A 21,554-nucleotide genomic window follows, 5' to 3' on the forward strand; every position below is an offset into this window, starting at 1 on the left:
GCAGCTCTAGTTACATAGCAACTTATCTAGACTGTGTTAAAATTTAAAGAAAAGGAAAAAGAGAAAGTATGAGTGAGGCTATACCCTTGTCCTGCTTGAGGGCATGCAGCCTATTAAAAGTTCACAGAAAGATAGTATACTCTTTAGAAATGCCCACGAGTTTTATAGCAAAAGGAGAAGAGTAGAGCTACCCTGAGAGGCTATAACTTTTCCTCCGAGCTCTAGGACTTCGTAGTGTTATGGTCCACATTAAGTGCTCATTTCATTGAGTAAAATTTCTCTACTCAGGAGATGTTTGTAAGGAAGGACAGCTAAGCAGTTGTACTGAATGAATAAATGTGCAGACCATCTCGCCACAATTAACTCTTTTCTTGTGGTATTTCTAGGGCTCATCAGAGAAACTAGCAAAGAGGTTTTCAATAAACTAGTGTTGGAAGTATGAATACCTAAGTGATAGATGTTTTAATGGCAGAAACAGTGTTATGCAGACATTGGTCCCTTGATTTATTTATAGGACTGATCACCCCAGTTAAAACTTGCTGACTTCTTTAAACATTCAGGTAATTTGGAGGATTCTCTGCGTCTAAGTCAAGATCAGGCTGGTTGAATGTCAGCGGAGTCCTGGGCCAGGTTCACACTAAATTGTCAGTTTGTTCTGTAGTCTGTGCAGTAGCAGAAGTTCTGACACAGAACCTTCTCTCAGACTTTCTCTCAATAGCTAAGTAAACATGTTCCAGTCTGGGACTGGCAGAGATGTTTCTTTGTTTTTGATCCGTAGAGGTCTTAACTTACAACCTCATCAGTGCCCTCCCAATCCTCCCAATCCTTATTTACCAGAATATATTTTGAGATAGAAAGATGGAATTGGTATATTGAATTTGATTCATAAATCCCATAGTTGTTTAATTTGAAATGTAGTGATAAAGTTGTTTTTATCACTTAAGGTGAAGAACACATATTAAATTTTGGTGCTTGGTGTTCATTCCTTCAGCTCCTAAAAATGTCTATTGAATTATGTAAATTCCCGTAGGTGAAAGTACTTCTTGTATTTGTGTTTTAGTTGAGAAGTATATGACAGCATATTAGTAGATTGCAATGTGTGGTTTATGTCTTCTCTTAAGTTTTGTAAGTAAATCCTCAGGTTTTTCAGCAGAGTCAAAATTTTGGGTTTTAGAAGACTTTTTAGCTGACTTGTGGTTGGTTTCACTCACTTATTGCAGGCAGTGAAAGTTTTACCTAAACTCATTTTTCTTTCCAGGAAATTGTCTTGTAAACGCTTATTTTGATCTTGTTTATAGTCAATCAAAAGTTTCAGGACTCTGCTATTGTTTGGCAATCCTTACTACCAAATTGTATGACTTCCACCTTTAAAATATGACATTTTTTTTGGTTAATTGCTAAAGATTTCTTCTTGTATTTAAATGTATTCTATTTAGTCATTTCGTCCCAGAATTTTGTTATGAGGATAACACTTTCCTTAGCTTCATTTCATTGAAAAATTAAGAGATCGATCAGGTAAGGTTTTCTAATTTGGATGTTACAGAGAGAGAGGTGAAAGACAGGGTTATTCAATGAATGCCCTACTTTGCAGGGCTTCCTTAGTATGCATTGCCCTTTTCCATTCCCAGGGAAATAAATCTCTCTTGTCAAGAAGTTGATAGTAAGGTGAGCTAAGGCAAAACTTTTCTCTTGACCTATGGATAGAAAATAAGTCATTGTAAGAGAAGAAATGGAAAAGGGACATCTAATAGGGTGAGTAACCCATTTTTCCTTGTCTACTAGTCAAATCAATTTGAGAACCTTCATGCTTAAATTTTTGGTGAAATCAATGTTCTGTGACTATTAAGTGTGATTCATAATGGTCTTTCCAAGTTTGGTGAGTGTGTCTAAATTCTGTAACCAAAAGAAGGAATGAATTCTGAACTTGCCTTTTCTCTTATGTTCTCTGGGTTCTGTCATTTATTCCCTTGATCCGTTCTCTCTGCTGAACAGTTGGCTATGTGATAATACCACCATTCACATATTTTAAATCTCTGAGAGCTATCCTTAGTTTCGTTTCAGATATTTGGTAGTATTTTGAACTTCTGTGATTTTGCTTTTGTGATTCTGTCATTTAGGAGATGCCAAAATTGGTAGTAACAATGTCAGCTCTTTAAAGAATGAGGAGTTCGCCATGAGAAGTTTACGGCGTGATGGGAATGCTGATGATATCTGGACTGCCTCTCAAACTGTGAAATCCTGTGGGAAAAGCATTTCCATAGAGACTGCCAATTTAAGAGAGTATGCCAGATATGTCCTGAGGACTATCTGTCAACAGGTATTCTCCAATTCATGTTGCTTTTGCTTTTTACTTTGAAAATGCACCGACTTCTAAAGATAGTTGCCTGTTATTGTAGGAAACTTGCAGACAAGTTGTTCTTTTTTTCTATTACTTTTATTTTGAAATAATTTCAAATTTCTTGAAAAGTTGCAGTAATAATAAAAAACTACAGTATATTCTTTATAGCTATGCACTGATTTTTACATTTTGCAATGTGCTTTATAAGTCTATTTGTGAATGTGGGTACATATTTTTTCTGACCCCTTTGTGAGCAGTAGATGATGTTTTTTTATACGTCTTTATTTTTGAATACTTTTTTCATTTCAAGACATAATCAAAGTATAGTTTCTAAAAAAATTTTAAAAAACTTACATTGGTACAGTAATTTTTCCTCATCTTTAGGCCATATTCTACTTTGGTCATTTATCCTAGTAATATTGTATTTGTTCAAAGTTTCTTGAAGATTTTCTTTAGACTGTACATCCTTTGCCAAGAGACTACAGAAGGAAAGTCATGTTCTTCCAGGTATCCGTATCTTAAAGCACATGATGTCTATTTGTACCTTATTGGTAATTTAATATTGATTGAGGTGTCTCCATTTTAATTTTAGGATTTCTCCACTCTGTAGATATTGTTTTATCTCTTGTAATTAATATAGACTCTTTGGAGAGACACTTTGATGTCTCTGTCCCTCATAAGCATCCAGTTTGCTTTTTCTTTTTCTTTCTGATACTGGGATCAAACTCATGACCTTGCACTTGGCAGGCAGGTGCTTGTGCTGCTGAGCTAAATCCCTGGCCCTAGGCATCCATTTTTATTCTTGTCCAAACCAGTTGTTACTATCATGAATGCAAAATGGTAAATGCACCCCCCGCCCCGTTTGCTTCTGCATAGTATCAGTTGCTTTCCTTACTTAAGGAAAAACTTAACCTTTTACTTGTTTTTTTATCATTCGTTTGTGGGATATATTGTCCTTAGTTATTTTAATGTTCAGGTTGTTCTAGATTTGATTTTACTTTCTGGCCCATCTTGCACTTTTCCTGCCTTAGAACATTACTCATTCCTTCAAGCAATGCTGGTTCTGTTTGGTAGAGAATGATGCTTAGAAAGCAAGAATTAGTATGGTTTATGCCTATTTTAAGGAGTACTAATGTTTCTAGATCTCTCAGCAGACAGAGTTTGGAACAAGCCACATCTGTGTGTGTGTGTGTGTGTGTGTGTGTGTGTGTGTGTGTGTGTCTGCGTAATTGTGAGCTCATACCGACACCTCCAGTTCCAATCCAACTCTGTGAAGTTGTGCTTTCTTTCCCTCATTGCTTGTTATTATCTCCTTCTTGCAAAGTAAGAACCCTGCAATCCATAGCATCAGCTCACTTATTTGCTTAATTCTGTAATGCACCTAGAATATTATGGTTTCAGAATTGTTACCCATATAACTTGAGGAAAAGCAAGTTACGAAGAGAAGTTGAAGATAAGTTTATGCTTCCTTTTTTCCTATAGTTTTATGATATTGTGTTCAAGGTTAATTGGTTTTCTTATTTAATATAAACAGTCTATATTTCAAACAGAAGTAGGTTCATTTGTTTTTAATTTCAGTGTAAATTCTCTTAAATCTGAGGTCTTTGCATAGAATTGCATAAAAAGTCACACTATACACAAAGTATTCAGAGATATGTCCTCTCTCCCATATCTTTTGTGGTTAGCCCTCCCTGTTCGAGTTGACCTATTTCATTATCTTTATCTATTCATGTTTTTCAATTTTTTTTATTTTTAAAAAGCAAAACAGAAAAAGGGCAGAAATAATACAGAATTTCAAAAAACAAGAAATCAACACTAGTTAATATATTACATTGTTAGCTTAGAAGTCAAAGCATAAAAAATGAACAGACACTCAAGCAATGACAGCACAAATTATTCTTTTTGATGAACTAATGGAGAATTGTAGCATGGTTATCTATCTTGCACACTTAAACTTACATACAGTTATATGTGTATGCCTACAAGTTGTTCTTTCCTTGGGTGTTTTTAAAACAAAAACTCGTTGCTTAAGAAAAAGTGATATGACTTATATATTTTGTATTTTACTTTACATGAAAAGTTGTTTCATGTTTTTATGTTACTGCTTTTTGTAATCATGATGATAAACATTAGCTGAACTGTCATCTAGATGATAAAACAGTTATGATTTGGTTCCTAATGTGACTGTATATGCAAATTTTTTGATTCCTAGAGCTCCAGTAGGGCTGATGGGCAGGCTGGTGTAGGCTCCTTGCAGCTGGTCTCAAGGAGGTCCTGCCTGAGCCCTGTGGGGGTGTCTGGGAACTTTGGGCCTAGCTTACCAGGGGCAGTATGTAAAACTTCATGAATAAATGAACGAGGAAGGAAGGAAGGAATTTGAAGCCGGAGGGAGAGGGGCTATGAGTACAATTATTTTAGTACAGTTACTTGTGTTTGATTTAAACTCCCCAGATGATTTTAATGGACAATCAGTATTGAATCTCTAGTATGGTGATTAACAAAACACTTCATCCAAAATAGATCTGGGTTCCAATTGAGCTCTTGTTATGGTTGCTAATTTCTTACCCCATGTACCATAGTACAAGAATTTTCCCTTGAAGAAATGGTGAAGAGGAAGGTGCTGGAGATTAAATTGGGAGAAACTTGAGGACAGTTAACCATGTGAATGCATAACCTTAAACTTTTCTTATACCCTTTGACCTGATTCTTTCAAATTACCATAAGAAAATAATTGTATAGAAAGTATATAGAAAGTAGATGCACACAACTTTTTATATATAATACCAGCATGCATATAAGTATCAAAGAGGAAGATAATTGTAAAAATATTTGTTATGCTATGTTCTCTCTGTTCAGTGATGTCTCATTTATGTATTCCATAGAGATTACAAAGGCCATATATAATATGGAATCATTACCAAATTTTTAAAAAACTGATTACAAAACAGAGTCATTTTCCAATTGAAGACATACCTTTTATTTTTTTTTTTTTTGCTTATAAATGTTTAAACTATTTTTTTACTCAAGGTACACTGTATTTTTAAGAAGTCAAAATGCTAGAAATTGTTTTTAAAATTTTTTCATCTACTTGTTTCATATAATTTTTAACCTGGAGGATTCTTATCAGCTTTATAAACCCACCTGTTTGCTCTGTGAACTTAGTACTATTACATAGTTACATAGAACTACTATATAGCTACTTAAAACTATTGTATAGTTACATAGCGAATCAGTTCCTGTCAACCTAACTTCCATATTATTTTTAGGAATGGGTAGGAGAACATTGCTTAAAAGAACCTGAAAGATTATGTACAGACAAAGAGCTTATACTGGACCCTGTGCTTTCCAATATGCAAGCACAGAAATTGTTGCAGCTGATCTGTTATCCCCATGGCATTAAAGAATGTACTGATGGAGACAACCTGCAAAGACAGCACATCAAGCGCATTCTTCAGGTAAGTAGTGTGCCCTAAATGCTGTGTTTCTGTCACTTACTACACCTTGATATTAGAAGAATTACTGTGCCCTTCCTCCCACCTGCTCATTTCTAACTAATTCTTGTCTTCAGTTAGTTCTTTGTTTTATTCCCCCCGTCCTTTTTTTTTTTTTTTTTTTTTTTTTTTCTTTTTTTTGCTGTGGAATTACCAAGGTTTATTGCTAGGTAGATATAAATGCTGCTAATTATATTATATATATATATATCAAACAAAAGTTAATATTTTAAGTCAGTACTATATTTACATGAGAAATAGTTTGAGGAGGAGCAATCTTAATGTATTAGCCAAGAAATGCTAAAATTATCTTGGCATATGGTTGATTAGATAGATGGATTTTGATAGCTAAATTGTTTATTTCTAGTTTTTAGTTGAGTTAATTACATTATTTTGATGTTGTGAACTCTTGTGAACATGCTTGTGTGCATATGTGTTTGTTAACTATATGTAACAGGATTATAAGCCTTTGATCCAGCAAATGCTTTGCATATCATTATTCTTTTCTTTTTTGAGAAGTGAAAAACTCCAGGCATTTATTTTATGTTAAAATTAATTAAATAGTCCTAAAGTTTCGACTCTTTCTCTTTAACCCAGAATCTTGAACAGTGGACACTGAGACAGTCCTGGCTTGAGCTTCAGTTAATGATCAAACAGTGTCTGAAGGACCCTGTGAGTATATGTTGAACACATGTATGTGGATGAAATTTTCTGAAAAGCAAAACCACATTGATGTTTGAAGGTAAAGAAATACATACATGCTAACTTTCTTATGTCTAACTCTAGGGCTCTGGTTCTGTGGCTGAAATGAACAACTTACTGGACAACATTGCTAAGGCAACAATAGAGGTGTTTCAGCAGTCTGCGGACCTAAATAATAACTCCTCTAATCCTGGCATGAGTCTCTTCAACCCCAATAGTATTGGAAGTGCTGAGGCAAGTAGCACGAGACAGAACGGAATAAAGACATTTCTAAGGTATTTTTATGTAGTTTTATTGGGCTATCGTTAATTTTTCACATGTAATAGTAAATTTTATTTGTATAATACAGTTTTTTTTCATTAAGGTAAAGGAAATGTGAAGAAAATAATTGCTTTTAAGTGACAGGTACTGTTACTTAATAATTGAAAGAGTGAAACTGGCATGGAAAATATTCTTGGCATTTTAAATATTTGGTTAAGTAGGCTTTGACACCTTGGAACTACTGTTGAACTCAGGTTTGATTCATGTCTTCAGTGACCCTTAGGATACTATGTTCCATGGTAATCATTCTATAGAAAACACTTTTTCTGCCATCTAAATTAGTTGGTGAGTTTGGATAAATATTTGTTTAGAATTAGAGCCAGGAGGAATATGAAATTCTGAATTAATCCTTTAATCATGAAAGGCAGATTGATTTGTATTTCATCATTTTGGTATAAAATATTAACTATTATGTTTTAAAACTTAGAACCATTGGTTATTGTTACATTTAATCATAACATTTTATGTTTTAACCATGATAGAAAAGTATATTGTTCATTGAACCAAACAGTGAATGACTCTTATTAATTAGTGAGAGACCAAGTACTAGAAAATGCATTTATATCCAGTGTCCTCCCAGAACTGAACCTTTTATGGCTTCTGTTAAAAGTGAGCACAAGGTGTAAACAAGGTCTGGTCTTTAGCAAGAGGAAAGATGGTACAGAAATAAAGGAAAATTTGAAAATAGCCCCTGCCTGGCACCTCAGAGTTCAGGGAGTTTCTGTCAGAACTGGGAGACCAGAGACTCAGGCTGCTTCCTCGGGTGTAACACCTGTTTCTGATTTTAGTTCCTCTGAACGCAGGGGCGTGTGGTTGGTGGCCCCCCTCATCGCCAGACTGCCGACCTCTGTGCAGGGACGAGTGCTGAAAGCTGCTGGGGAAGAACTAGAGAAGGGGCAACACTTAGGCTCATCTTCAAAGAAGGAGCGAGACAGACAGAAACAGAAAAGGTACGGCTGGAGGGTGTCTCTTAGTGTGAAAGTATAAAGAACACCTAAGGTAATCTAGTGTCCTGCACATTTATGGTCATTACACTCAATGTCTACAAACATTCATTTTTAACTAGAACGGGAAAGATTGTTAGGCGAGTTCTGGTCCTAAAACGTTACAGGTGATGATATTTAGTATACTAGTTCTCTACTCTGCCTATGCATCCAAATCACTGCTGAACTACTGAAAATACTTCATGTCAGGCAAGTTAGACTGGATTTGCCACCTGCCTTATGTATTTGTTTTTAATTCTATTTTTCTAATTAGATACTGATATTACGATACATACAGTTATTTTTAATTTGAGCATGCTAGATCCTGAAATAGTTACTACTACTTCCAACATTTAGGTCTCTTGTTCCTGTTTGGTGACTAAGCCACCAAAGTTAATGTTTTCTTAATTTATTTTATGCCTAAGGAAAGATTTACAATTACTTTTGAATGAGAGGTTTTTTTTTTTTTTTTTTTTTGGTGGTGGTGGTACTGGGATAGGGCTTACACCAGTGGGCTAAATCCCCAGCACTCTACAATTACTTTTGATTTTTAATTTTAATTTTTTTTTTTATCAGTACCCGGGATCAACCTTGTGACCACATGCTTGCAAGGCAGGTGCTTATGCCACTGAGCTAAATCCGCAGGCCTACAATTACTTTTGAAAACTGGTTATATTATTGAGGAAGAATAGAACTTCACATTGTGAATTTGGCATCACAAGAATAAAGGAAAAAATAATTTGTTATATTTTGTAAAAACTCTGAATATTTTCTTATCCCTTTGCAATACTGTCATAGCTGCCCTTTATGGGAATCTCACAAAATACTATTTTCTGTTTAAACTCGTAGCCATGAATTTTCAGGTGCTTTAAGCAGTTGTATCGTACATGCTCTCCTTACCTGCTTTTTATAGTAGAGGAGCTGAGAGCAGTGCAAGGTTACGTACTTTGCTAAGATGCTCAGCAAGGAGATGAAGTATTTTTGAGCCCAAGCAGGCAGGCTTTTGAGACTGACTGAGCTTGTAACTACAAAGCATTTTGTGGAGACCTAGCAGTGTATACATTTATCTGTCACCTGATATTTCAACGCTTTTGCGAGTACTAATTAGCTAACCAGAAGACATAGATATGATTTGCAAATTGTGTTTGATAGTGGATGACGATGTGTGTGCTGCTTGACTTCCCAGGACGACAGATGGTCTCACAGAGGTAGAAAGTAGTTCTTAAGTTGATGACTCAATCCTATGTAGGATGCAGCCGATTGAAATATTCTGACTTATATTTCATTTTAAGAAATTTTTATTTATAAAATTGGTTTGTCAGTTTTTCTCTAATTAGTGATACTGTATTCAAATGCCATTTTAAAGTGTAAGTTTTGTCAAATGTATTGAAGCCCCTTTACCAGCAGAAGGCATGGAGCTGGGCACTAGAGGTCACTAGCAGCAAATGAGGGCTTGCTGGTAACCTTAGTTTTATGAATACTCTGCTGTTTGATCTCAAACAATGTGCTGAAAAACAAGGCAAATCTCAAAAATAATCACTGCACACATAGAGGCCTCTTTCCTACACTTTTAACAGTTTTAGGTTAAAAAGTTTGTCAATTTCCTCTTTTATTGCATGTATAAATAAATGTTCTTTCTGATGTATATTTTAAGGCTACTTTGTGATGTAAAACACATTCATTACCTTCCCCTATTCTGTGACACACATTCATGTGTAATATGGTCATATACTCATTTGTTAATGCCTTCCAGGGTAATAAAGCCTATTAAATCAATTAGAAGCATTACAGTTGCCTTTAATCTCATATGTAGGGGTATGATTTAACTTTTTCAGTGGTTTTTGTTAAGTTCCAGCCTTCCTTTATCTAATAGTGAAATAAATAGAACAAATATCCCAAAGGGGAAAGCATGAATATTGGAACAGGAAGTAATCTGTTATTTCTAACCAGACTTGCTGTGATGACTTCCTTTGCAGTATGTCTCTTTTGAGTCAACAGCCTTTCCTCTCTCTGGTCCTCACCTGCCTTAAGGGACAAGATGAGCAACGGGAAGGCCTCCTGACATCTCTCCAGAATCAAGTTAACCAGGTAGGGTAAAGTATAATAAGCCAGGCAAGCATCTTTCCAGTGGTATTCCTTGGTTTTTCTTTTAAATACTAAGATTCAACAAGTAAAGGCACAATGTGTCTTGCTGAGATTGTGGGAAACAACAGTCTATGCAGTGTTCTCCAACCTGGCATTCTAGTCACCTCAAGGTGAACAGTTTTTATAATATTATGCATTATAATACATGCACACAGACTATAAAAGTAAGTGCTTATATGTTGCCTTCTTGAAGCATAATGTCTTCCCCTCTCCTAACTTTGCCTCATGAGTGACCACCTGGCAGAATCTGGTGTAAAGGGGATGATGTGAAAATGTCCTGCTTCTCATACTGGGCTTCCACGTGGCAGGAAGATCTCAACCTTACTGAAGCTTCAGGAAGTCAGTTTTATTGGCACTGAGACTCAGTTTGATCCTAGTTGAACACATAAGAAACTCACTCATAAAGAAGAAGGCATATTGGTTCACTTGCAAAGAATTTGATTACCTTTTCCCTAGCCCCAGTTCTTCTGTCACTGTGAGAGGCAGTTGGCATTCTATGAGATGCGCAGACACTGAATGATTGAGGTAGAAGTTGGAGGGATTGGCTGTAGGAGATGTTTGTCCTGAAATAGAGCCCTCCTTCTGGTACTGTGACTTAGGGGATTGTGTCTTTCTCCTGAGTGTGACTGGGTGGACATGGACAAGTGCCCTTAACTTGTTTTTCTCATCATCTGTATGGAAGACTGTCAGCGTGGGCTGTAAGGCCCTGAATCACTTACATTTGCTGTCTTCCACCTTGCTGACTACCAGTGATGGACTTGCTCATCCACACTTGTGACAGCCACATGTTCCTGTTCCTCAAACTTGCCAAGCAAGTTTTACTTTTAATGCCACACATCTTTTCTTCCCTTTAGCTAAAAGGATTCCTTCTGAGATAGGAGCCTGTCTACTCTTTTGCTTCATTTAGGTCTCTGTTTAGATGTCACCTTCTTAATGAGGCCACGATCACCTTCTAAAAATAGAGCCTGTGTCGTTCCTTCTCCTTTTGCCATGCTTTACACCACTTGTTCAACCTGACCTGTGTTCATTCGTCCCACTAGTATCATACAAGCTCCACGAGAGCTGTGTGTGTTAAGTGTCTCACGCCTTACTTGAAGCTTGGAAGATGGCCATGTCTTTCCCACATGAGATTTAGAAAGGGCTCACTTCTCCTTATGTCGTGTACTGTACTTGCAGGTCACCCTTGGCATGGATTACTCCTGCATGTAACTCGTTTTACTGCTTGCAAAATGTTTCCCATTAGCTACTAGATTTTTCTCTTGTTGTTGGGTATTTGTTTGCTAGTGTCATCTGATTTTAGAGTATAACAAACTGTGGCTTTTCTTACCTCAGCAAACTTTTCCTTCCCCAACATTGATATGAATCAGTGAGGAACTGTAGGAGCAGCCCACGTTATAAATTTGTGTGCTATTTGGTTAATTGATGTGTAAGATGCCATATTTTTCTGAATGGTTTACATTCTTTTTAGCGGAAAAGTGTGTACTAAGATAGCAAACCTTTAATAATACATTTTCTAATGTTCAAAGCACATCCCTAGAAATATGATGGGGCCAATGTAAAATGTAATTCTAGCAGCCTAGTATTGTTTTTCATAAGGCAAATGAAACAAGGTAGTTTTTAAAATTTTTCAAATGCTTCATTTGATGTCTTCTAAAATGTTTTCGAGATTTAGTGATAGGATATATAATTTGATAAGATTTTCCTGTGTTTCTGGAAAGGTAGATGAACAAAGAAATAGCTAGGTTTCTGTCTGCATGAAGAAAGGGAAGGAAAGCTAAAATTTTATACCACTTTCTTTGTTAATTTGTTAAAGCAGAAGTGTTTTTGGCTGTTAATAGAAAACTCAATTTAAGTAAAAGAAGAATTCAACTTTAAGTGGTGAAAGATTTTTCTTTTCTTTTTTTGCCCTGATCTTAGATTTTAAGTAATTGGAGAGAAGAACGATACCAGGATGACACAAAGGCCCGGCAGATGATGCACGAAGCGTTGCAACTCCGCCTAAACCTGGTAAGGAGCCTTTCTGCTGTCTTCCCTCCATTACACACACAGATCGCGTATGTGAAAATAGCTCCAGCTTCCAACTTCTGCTGTAGGGAAATCTGACGGCTAGCATGAGGCCTTTCACTGTTGGCTTTCTGTGTAACCACTTCTCTCTTTTGAGCCTTCTGTTTTCCTTCTTGTGGGAGCAGAGTTCTAGACAGTAGGTAGTTTAATCATTGATTTGTCTTCTCCACCTTATCCCCATCGAGCAGATTTCTCTTTAATTTGTGCTTAAAGTAGGTGTCAGAAGGCCACATTGACACCTACCGAAAACATTTCGTGAGTGTTAACTATTACTATTCTTACTTTAAAAATTTAAAAATCATTCAATGCCAAATTGTGGCAGACTTTCCATCAGATTGATCAGGAAGAAAAATCTTGCAGAGATACAGAAATTAAAAATTTTTTACACTTTATACATTCCTTTGAACTTTTCTTTCCTGTTGCACGAACCCTAATGAAGGCTATGCTAGGGGTTGTTGGGCCTGATGTGTTGTTTTTAACTCAGTATCCACACAGATAAACTGTCAGATAGTGTGACCACAGGCTTAGATACAACAGTAATTGACTAACACAAAGGGGAAGATAGTCAGGTTACACAGTTTTTCCTGTGTTTGGATTCAGTGTAACTACAGCATAAAACTGAGTACATGAAAGACTAGGAAAAAACTATTTTTATTGTTGTCCACACTCAAGCCTTAACTATTCTTTAGTTAATGTTTGGATGACCAAACCATGCTAAAGAATCCAAAATCAGTGATAAATAGCTAAGGGAGAAAGACAGAATGATCTTCAGTCCTTTCAGTGAGGCCTGCCTCTTCCCTATCTCTGTCTAATATCAAAACAAACTTTATTGTATTTTGTATGCTAGGTGGGAGGAATGTTTGACACGGTACAGAGGAGCACCCAGTGGACCACCGACTGGGCCCTCCTGCTCCTTCAGATAATCACTTCAGGAACTGTTGACATGCACACTAACAAGTATGTTTTTTCTCATTTCTTATTTATTTTACTGCATGTGTACATGGTATAGTCTTTGATGATGAGCAATTTCTAGCACATCTTATTAACTTAGGTGCCATTAAAGGTTCTGTGCCTTCAATAGAAATGCTTAGTAAATTAGGAGTATCTTGGCTTGCCTTTAAGATTAAAAGATTTTTGTTTCCTTTCCTAGTGAATTATTCACAACAGTGCTTGACATGCTGGGTGTTTTAATCAATGGAACATTAGCCTCTGACCTATCAAATGCATCTCCAGGTGGATCTGAAGAGAACAAACGTGCATACATGAATTTAGTAAAGAAACTGAAAGTAAGTCTGTGATCAGGTCATGTTATGAGATCACATTGTTTCTGTAATTTGTTAGCTAGTATTTTTTATTTAAAACTACAATCTATTAATTTAAATTAATTTAGTGTAATGATTTACTGTTTGTTTTACCTTAGCTTATCAATACCTGAAAAATTATAAGAATGCAATCTTACAAATTTTTCTTTAAAAAACAAGTTATTTCAAAAACATGTTTAATTATAAATAAACTTTAGAAATACAATATCAAACATATAAACAAGGTGCTAACATTAGATTTAGGATAAATTCACATGTGAACTTGCCACATATGGTTGAAAAATAAACATCTAATATTTGTAAATCTGACTTTATGAACTTAATCTTTAAGCAGTTAAAAAAATAGCACAAAGAAAAAATACAACCAGTGATCTTACAAATAAAATTAATTGATGGTTACCTGGTGGTCTGACCCTGGATGGGTAGAGGAAAGTGTTCCGTGCTGCAGCTCTGTCTTCCGAGTACAAAAGCTACTCCAGATTTTTGTCATTTCAGCACTGTGATGTGTGCTAGTTTGCTATATAAAAAGACAGCTTTTATGTGTGTTCTATTTTCTACTTGAATAGAAGAAATGAAACAGACTCACCACTGATTTGGAGTTTTTCCATAGGCCATGTTCAGGGTGAAAGAACATGATAGCTGTAAAAAAGGAAATGTTGCATAGGGGAACTTCCTTCTTGTTAACTTTGCCTGCATTGTAATTTCTAAATTTCTGTCCCGCTACCCCTGCTTCTCCTGCCCTCCTCCCTCCCTCCCTGTCTCCCTCTCTTTCTTTATTTTCCAGAAAGAGCTAGGAGACAAGCGATCAGAAAGCATTGACAAAGTTCGACAGTTGCTGCCTTTGCCAAAACAGACGCGTGACGTCATTGCTTGTGAACCTATGGGTTCTTTGATTGACACGAAGGGAAATAAAATTGCTGGGTTTGACTCTATAGATAAAAAACAGGCAAGAATAATTTTTTTCCTCATTCATAAGTATGTTTCTGTAACTCACATATTTTTTATCTTTCTGAGGATATATTAAAAAATCTCAAATTTTCAGTTTCTTGACTTTAAAGACATTATTATTATCTTAAGTGCAGTGGTCATTAGTAATATGAATAGGTTGGCTCTTTGAAGAGCTTCACTTGAAATGTTTATTTGAATTTAAATAAATTTCTAAGTCTACTAGGGGAAAACCAAGTAAAAGCTTAATGGGGAAAAACAAATAAACCAAGTTCTGGTTTTACTTTAGAATTACAAGCAGAGTATATGTAGATAAGGAAATTTTCATTGATAAATATTTTCATGTGCTAGTTATTTTAAATGTTATGATACATTCTATCAAACAACAATAAGTGGATGTTTGTTTTATATGACATATTTTTAAAAGTTTTCTGAAATAGAAGATTGCTTAATTACTCTTGCAGTGAACACTGAACAACCACAGTTACCACTGAGCAAACCACAAAGATAGAAGACCAGACCCGTGCCCTCAAGAGAAGCAGACGGACAGTTCTAGTGAGATGAGATTTGTGAGTGATGGTGCAGAAAGAGGAGCAAGGGCTGTGAGGAAGAACCCCTGAACTCAGACAGGGAAATGTCATCAGAGCAAGGTCCCTAGAGTGTTAGGTAGAAGGTGTAAGAACTAGCTGGTGAGAGTGGGGTAAGGCAGAGGACAGGGTTCATTTAAGACATGAAAGAATGTCTTATAGGAAAAATGCAGTACATTGCTGCTGTCAGAGTTACAAAATACACAAAACCAGTAGCGCTGTGAAAAGAGAAAAGCTGTAGACATGGTAGGTCAAGTGTGGGCTGTCTAACCTGAGACTCCCAGATCCATATGAATATGTGATCTTTATAGCCAGGAAAATGGTCTCACTTCAAGACAAATGTTTGGAAATGGTTAATTTACAGGTAGTAATTGATTGCTTTTAGAAACCTCCCACAAAAGAGTACTCGCATTTAATGGAATAACTGCATAGTTATGGGGGGCATACATTTCAATGCAAAACATGTTTAAATTAACGTATGAGGGAATAATAACCAAGCAAGATCAAAAATAAGAAACTTTTATGTCAATGTTAAGAAACAGATTGACATTCCTTTTCTAGAGTCATTAAAGATAAACTGCGGTTGAAGGTCTGTATTTGTACCTGTTGGTATATAATTTAATTCTATGGTAATATAACTGTATTCAGGTATTAGCTTACTAAATACATGAAAGTTTCCAATATCAAACAAGTCCATATTCCAATATCAACTTCAGTCTGTTTGGACTGAAGTTAAGATGAGCCCAGTTAGAAGCAGACTGTATTTCGACTTAATTTTTGTATTAGCTTAAAAATAATAGATTCTGGCGATTTATAGCTGGTAATATTTACTATAGTAAAATCAACTTTGTAGTGTACTTTAGAAACTTTTTTTTACAATAAGACTACATGAAAAATGCCCTTTTACGGTGCAATATGCTAGAGTGCCTTATTTTGCCTGAACGGAGCATCATTCAGTATAAAGAACTGTGGATGGGAGCTGAATGTCTGAGTGCTAGCTGCTTCTCTCCAGGGACCTAGCTAGTTAGCCCTCATGCATGGATGCTGCATTCTGTAAGGTTCATAACAGCAAAAATACTCCATGCATCTATGACCAAGCGTGCCTGGCCTGTGAATCAACAAGCGATCTGAGTGTGTTGTCATTGGGCATTATTTTACCACAGGGACTCCAGGTCTCCACAAAGCAGAAGGTGTCCCCTTGGGATCTATTTGAGGGTCAGAAGAACCCAGCTCCTCTGTCGTGGGCCTGGTTTGGGACTGTGCGAATGGACCGCAAAGTGATCAAGTACGAGGAGCAGCATCACCTTCTTTTGTACCACACACACCCCATGCCCAAGCCCCGAAGCTACTACCTCGAGCCGCTGCCCCTGCCTCCTGAGGAGGAAGAGGAAGAGCCCACATCTCCCATTTCTCAGGAACCAGAAAGGAAATCAGCTGAGCTGTCAGATCAGGGAAAAACCACAGCCGATGAAGAGAAGAAGACCAAGGGAAGGAAGCGCAAGACGAAATCAAGCTCACGAGTTGATGTGAGTATGGGAAGTAAAAAGATTGGTTCACTAGCCTCAAGTATGTGGTTTTCTCTTGACCAAATTATACTCCTAGGAACATAACTGAAATCACTATAAGCTTTGTTGTAAGTCTGTGTAGTAATTAATGAGCTGCACAAATGAAAGATTTAAAACTTTTGATTTTCCCTCCTCTACTATTTAAAAATTTCTCCACTTTTAATAGTTTTAATTCTAGTCAACCATGTGAATAATAGTGAGTTAATATTTCATTGCCTTATAATTTAATTTTTTTTAGAGATTCATTCTGTTGTACTTTTTTAGAGATCCATTCTCTTGTATTGTATTCAGGGTTTTTTAAAGTATATTTATGGTGTATTAAGTGATTGATATCTGTAGTAAATTAACATAAAAAACTCTTTTTGCTTTTCTCTAGTTATATTAATATATCCAGCTAAAAGTATGATCCTGAGATTTATTTCACCATTGTATCTTACCCTTTTGTGTATTCTACTTTTTCACCGTATTTTCAGGTTTTAAGGTAAATAAAATTTAAAGTAGCTTCATCTCTTTCTTGCCAATAAATACTGTTTTCTTTTAAAGAAAATTTAGGTGGAAATTTAGAAGTGATTTCATGAACTATCAGATGTTATGTATAAAATACCTTTCCATTTAAATTTACCTGGGAAATACTTGGGAGAGGATTTGAGATATTTTCCTACAAAATTTAAGGATATTCTTGTGGCACAGTGGAAGAAATTCACAAGTGGAACATTCACGAGTCATTATTGTTACTGTTCATTTATATCAAAACCAAAGCTTATCTTTTCCTAGCTGATAGCTTGCTGGTTAATGCTCTCCTAGAAATGTCCCCTATCGCTTCTGGATACCCCTTGACTGTGGGTGCCTTCTCCTCATTTAGTCTTCCTTTCCCGTGCTTCTTTGTATGGAACTCATGTTCCACTTGGACCAGGTTGCTGATCCCTACAACTATGATATCCTTGCCTCCCAGTCCACAGGGAAGGGTGTCATTGCTTTTCAGACACAAAGGCCTTAAGCCATCTCATTCCCCAGTGAGCCTTGTCATTGCTCCCTTACTTCTTTCTTCTGAAGCTACTGTTTTCTAATGGGATGTATCCTTTTGTAAAATTGCGGAACACTGCGATTCTGATTGTCTTTCATTCCCTAGGCTTAGACTAGAGAAAGGAAGGATGAAGAGGGAAGTGAGGCATTCTGGTGTGGTCCTTAGAGAATGCAGCTGCTAAGGAAGAAGCTCAGGTAGTGAGGGAGAATCTACTTCTTCCGAGTGCTGCCTTAAAAACTGCAAGAAAGAAGCAATGGCGGAGAATGGTTCTAAAGCACTATGGGCATTTCCGGCATAATTTCCGTCCAGACCCAGGGTTCAAGACTTCCAAGATCCTCTCTCAGCTGTGGAAATTGTATCGTATTGGTATATTGAATGCACTTTTAGTGTTTTAAAAACAGTTTGCCAGGTGTTATTTTCATCTTTGCCCACTAAGGCCAAATACTTTTGTGCATGCATATGTGAATGTGTATATGTATGTGTGATGCTAGGTATTCAACCCAGGGCTTTGCTCCTGCTAGGTAAGTATGCTACCATTGAGCTATGCCCTTGGCCAAGTACTTGTTAGGCCAAGGAAATATTTTAACTCTGTTGTGTTAATTTTATAGAGAATAGATTAACAATTTTACTTTACATCTTCTTTTTTAGAATAACAGCTTTATATACTGGACAGGAAGTATTTCAGCTGTACAGGAAGTGTTTGCATTAATCATTTGTACATCATGTGGAATTAAACTTTTTAAAAATCTTTATGTTAAAGGAGTATCCACAGAGCAACATATATCGAGTGCCTCCCAATTACTCGCCCATTTCCTCTCAAATGATGCACCATCCTCAGTCTACCTTGTGGGGTTACAACCTTATGGGCCAGCCTCAGCAGCCCGGCTTTTTCCTTCAGAATCAGTCTCTCACTCCAGGTTTGTGACAAAGAATATAGTTGGTTGGGCTGTAGCTGGGGGATTCTCATATGTTTTAACTTGAAACCTCTTCAGAACTTGGGAATTTGACGAATGAAGTATTCAGTAAACATTTTTGTAACCCCTCCCCCCATTCAAAATGTGTTCATAGTTTAAAATACGCCTTCAGCTGGGTGTGGTAGTGTGTGTCTGTAATCTTAGGTACTTGTGAAGCTGCAGAAGGAAAATTGCTTGAGCCCAGGATTTCATGGGCAGTCTGGGTAACCTCTTCTGGAGACTCAACAGTGCAAACTACAAAAAGCAAACTCAGTGATAAGTGTAGAAGATAAATAATTATATTTTTTTTACTTTTTAAAATTCCAAGACCTAAGTGAATTTTTTAGCTAAACTTTGTAGATATTAAAACCACAGGGCTATAAAGTTGGAAGATTACTTTGTAAAAGCGTTTTACCCAAGATCTCTCCCTTGTTGCCATGTAAGAAAAGTTTTGAAGAAAAGAATTATTTTTGAAGATTATATGAGTGAATTCATAGGATTCTTCTTTATGTAAAAATCTGTTAAGTTGGGGAAGAGCATATGTAGTATGATTCCATTCATATATATTTAAATGTAAAACAATCCCTCCCTATACCCACATATACATACTTTTACATATCTCTCTCATCACCTATAACTAAGTTGTAAGGAAATATGAGGGAATAAAAAAATAGCAGAATAACACTTGGTAGAAGTCAAGAAAACTTATTAGGCATATGCAGAGGACTTTAGGTATATTTGTAAGATTTTATATCTTCAGTTATCTTAGAGGTACAAGATTATAGAAGTTAGGAAAATTAAAAGAAACTAGCTTAAAGGGCCAGAAGTGATGTAATCTCAGTACTTTGGGAGCCTGAGGCAGCGGATCAAAAGACAGCCCAGCCAGGCCAACTTCTGGTTTCTCATACTTAATTTCATCAACTGAGGTGTGATCTCTATGAAGCCATATTAAAAAATTACAGTTAACTCGTATATTGCCCCCCCCCCTTATCTTTTGAAAATGATGTAGCTTAACGGATCCTAAACATTCACAGCAGTAGGCCAGTCCGTTCATTTCCCTTTTGCTCGTACTGTGAGACAGAGTTAGAAGGTGAAATGTCTCCATTTTGGTAAAATGAGGAAAACTTGTTACTTTTACATATTCAAAAAACCCTTCTTTTTTTGTTGCTTTTGCAGGAGGCTCCAGACTGGACCCTGCTGGCTCCTTTGTTCCAACCAATACCAAGCAAGCTCTGTCTAACATGCTGCAGCGGCGCTCGGGTGCCATGATGCAGCCACCCTCTCTGCACGCCATCACGTCACAGCAGCAGCTGATCCAGATGAAGCTTTTGCAGCAGCAGCAGCAGCAGCGGCTTCTCAGGCAAGCCCAGGCTCGACCTTTCCAACAGGTTTGTTCAGATGCAGTCATGCAGCCTTCTGCCCCTCACTATCTCCTCTAGAGGCCTGGACGCTCGTGTGTGTGAAGGTATAGCCCTTTTATACAGGCTCATAAATACTTGTTCTCCTTTCTATTTTATTGTCATTAATCAAAGAAGTCAACTTACCATAGTTTATTGAAACTATCTTTCAGATTAAGAAGTGCTAATGACTTTCTAGTATTGTATTTGAAACAGTCAAATACATTTTTAATTCATTACTTAAAAGTTGTGTCTCTGAAGCTCTGATGTTTCCCAGGTTTTCTCCTACAGAATCTTGCCTTGACTCTGTTTTTAGTGAATGATCTGATCTGTAGCAGACAATGAATAAATGACAAAAAGCAAGTCAGTATATAGATGCATTTAATTGATTTGTATTATTTCTGTTTTTATGCCCTGCAATTCAATTTTCTTTTTAGACAGTGATTATGTTTAACAAAACATCAGTGAAAGTTACCCTAAACTTGGTATAGACTCATGGAAACTATGAATCTGTATAAGTACATTTAAGTAAAAAGAATGAGGTGAGATCATGACTTTTTTCTAATTTCTGTGATTACATATTTTCCATCTTTTATAAAATGGGCATGAGCTATTTTGGTAATAATTGCTAACATTAGTAGAGCACTTACTATATGCCAGAACATTTCTAAATGTTTTAAATACATTAATTATCTCAGATCCCTGGAGAGCTCTTAAGGTGAATTAGATACCTTTGTGACCCTAAAGTGGAGCAGCTAATCTGGATTTGTGTTAAGAAAAACCATCAGACTTTGATAATAGCAAGAAAAGTGAATGCTTTTAAATATTTTCTGTCTTTTGGATAAACTCTTTAAATATCTATATTGTGTAGCTCATGGCAGTTTTGCATTTGAGACATGGTTTTCGGGGAATGGAACTGGAGAGATTAGTCATTCATTCTTAAACATAGTTCTTTTTAACCTGAATTATGAGGAGGACAAGAAGAGTAGCCAAACTACATGAAATCATAAACAACAGTTACTGCACGCTTGTCTGTCTCAAACACTAGGGACTGCTTTAGCTCCCTGGTAAGACACCTCTTTTACTTCTAAAACATAACGACAAAAATATTTAAAATTTGCTGATCTTGCTACTATAAGCAACATTTTAGGAGCTATTTAAAGCATCAATTTGGTTTTAATTTTATTGGCAATGAGTAAACATAGTTACAGAATTGCTTTCAATCTTCATTGAGATAAAAGTGTTTACTAGAGGTTGATAAAGCATTCTACTAGAAAAAATTCAGCTGCTTTTAAGTTAATAAAGCCTAAGTAAAAATTACCTTCTTCAGTTTTTCATATTTGCCTTTTTATCACACTGTATAGTTTCCATTATCTATAGTCCACTTTCAAATTGTCATTGCCAAATTCAGCTTTGAGTTACTGTAGGTGGATCTAAGCCCAGGGAAAAGTGTACTGGACCATTTGCAATATGCCTGCCTCAAAAGGTTCATTTCTTAGTAACCATGGCAGACAATTTCATTTAAAACAAAAAATTTTTCAAGGAATTTGATATATTAATCTACATGTAATCAAGGATATTTTTGCTATGTTTGAAGAAAACAGGTTTATGACCTAAAGTATACTTGGATGATACCATTATTTTCATATCTCCTTTGAGGCATTTAATGCACCACACTACATTCTTTTGTACCACTAGAATTATACTGATTATACAA

The 21,554-nt window shown here is 36.2% G+C and overlaps 2 protein-coding genes across 11 annotated transcripts in view; one reads left to right on the forward strand and one right to left on the reverse strand.

Moving 5' to 3' along the window:
- Positions 1-13,926, reverse strand: part of P2ry12 (purinergic receptor P2Y12) — a 43,805-nt gene extending 29,879 nt beyond the window's left edge. The window contains exon 1 of one of the 2 annotated variants that reach the window (XM_013159703.3): positions 13,767-13,926. The gene's annotated coding sequence lies outside the window, so the exon portion shown is untranslated. The remainder of the gene's footprint in view (positions 1-13,766) is intronic. The other variant, XM_063249191.1, reaches the window with a different exon arrangement.
- Med12l (mediator complex subunit 12L) overlaps positions 1-21,554 on the forward strand; it is a 276,541-nt gene that overhangs the window by 220,587 nt on the left and 34,400 nt on the right. For all 9 annotated transcript variants that reach the window (XM_063249179.1, XM_063249183.1, XM_063249180.1 and 6 more), the window contains 13 exons: positions 2,118-2,317; positions 5,605-5,793; positions 6,427-6,501; positions 6,616-6,806; positions 7,641-7,802; positions 9,812-9,923; positions 11,898-11,987; positions 12,892-13,001; positions 13,195-13,330; positions 14,151-14,312; positions 16,062-16,424; positions 18,248-18,404; positions 19,617-19,828. In XM_063249179.1, coding sequence (XP_063105249.1) covers positions 2,118-2,317; positions 5,605-5,793; positions 6,427-6,501; positions 6,616-6,806; positions 7,641-7,802; positions 9,812-9,923; positions 11,898-11,987; positions 12,892-13,001; positions 13,195-13,330; positions 14,151-14,312; positions 16,062-16,424; positions 18,248-18,404; positions 19,617-19,828 — 2,159 coding nt within the window. The remainder of the gene's footprint in view (positions 1-2,117; positions 2,318-5,604; positions 5,794-6,426; positions 6,502-6,615; positions 6,807-7,640; positions 7,803-9,811; positions 9,924-11,897; positions 11,988-12,891; positions 13,002-13,194; positions 13,331-14,150; positions 14,313-16,061; positions 16,425-18,247; positions 18,405-19,616; positions 19,829-21,554) is intronic.

Source organism: Cavia porcellus, unplaced genomic scaffold (genome assembly GCF_034190915.1).
Source record: "Cavia porcellus strain 051 isolate PalLab524CR breed Dunkin Hartley unplaced genomic scaffold, mCavPor4.1 scaffold_5, whole genome shotgun sequence".
Classification (NCBI taxonomy): domain Eukaryota; kingdom Metazoa; phylum Chordata; class Mammalia; order Rodentia; family Caviidae; genus Cavia; species Cavia porcellus.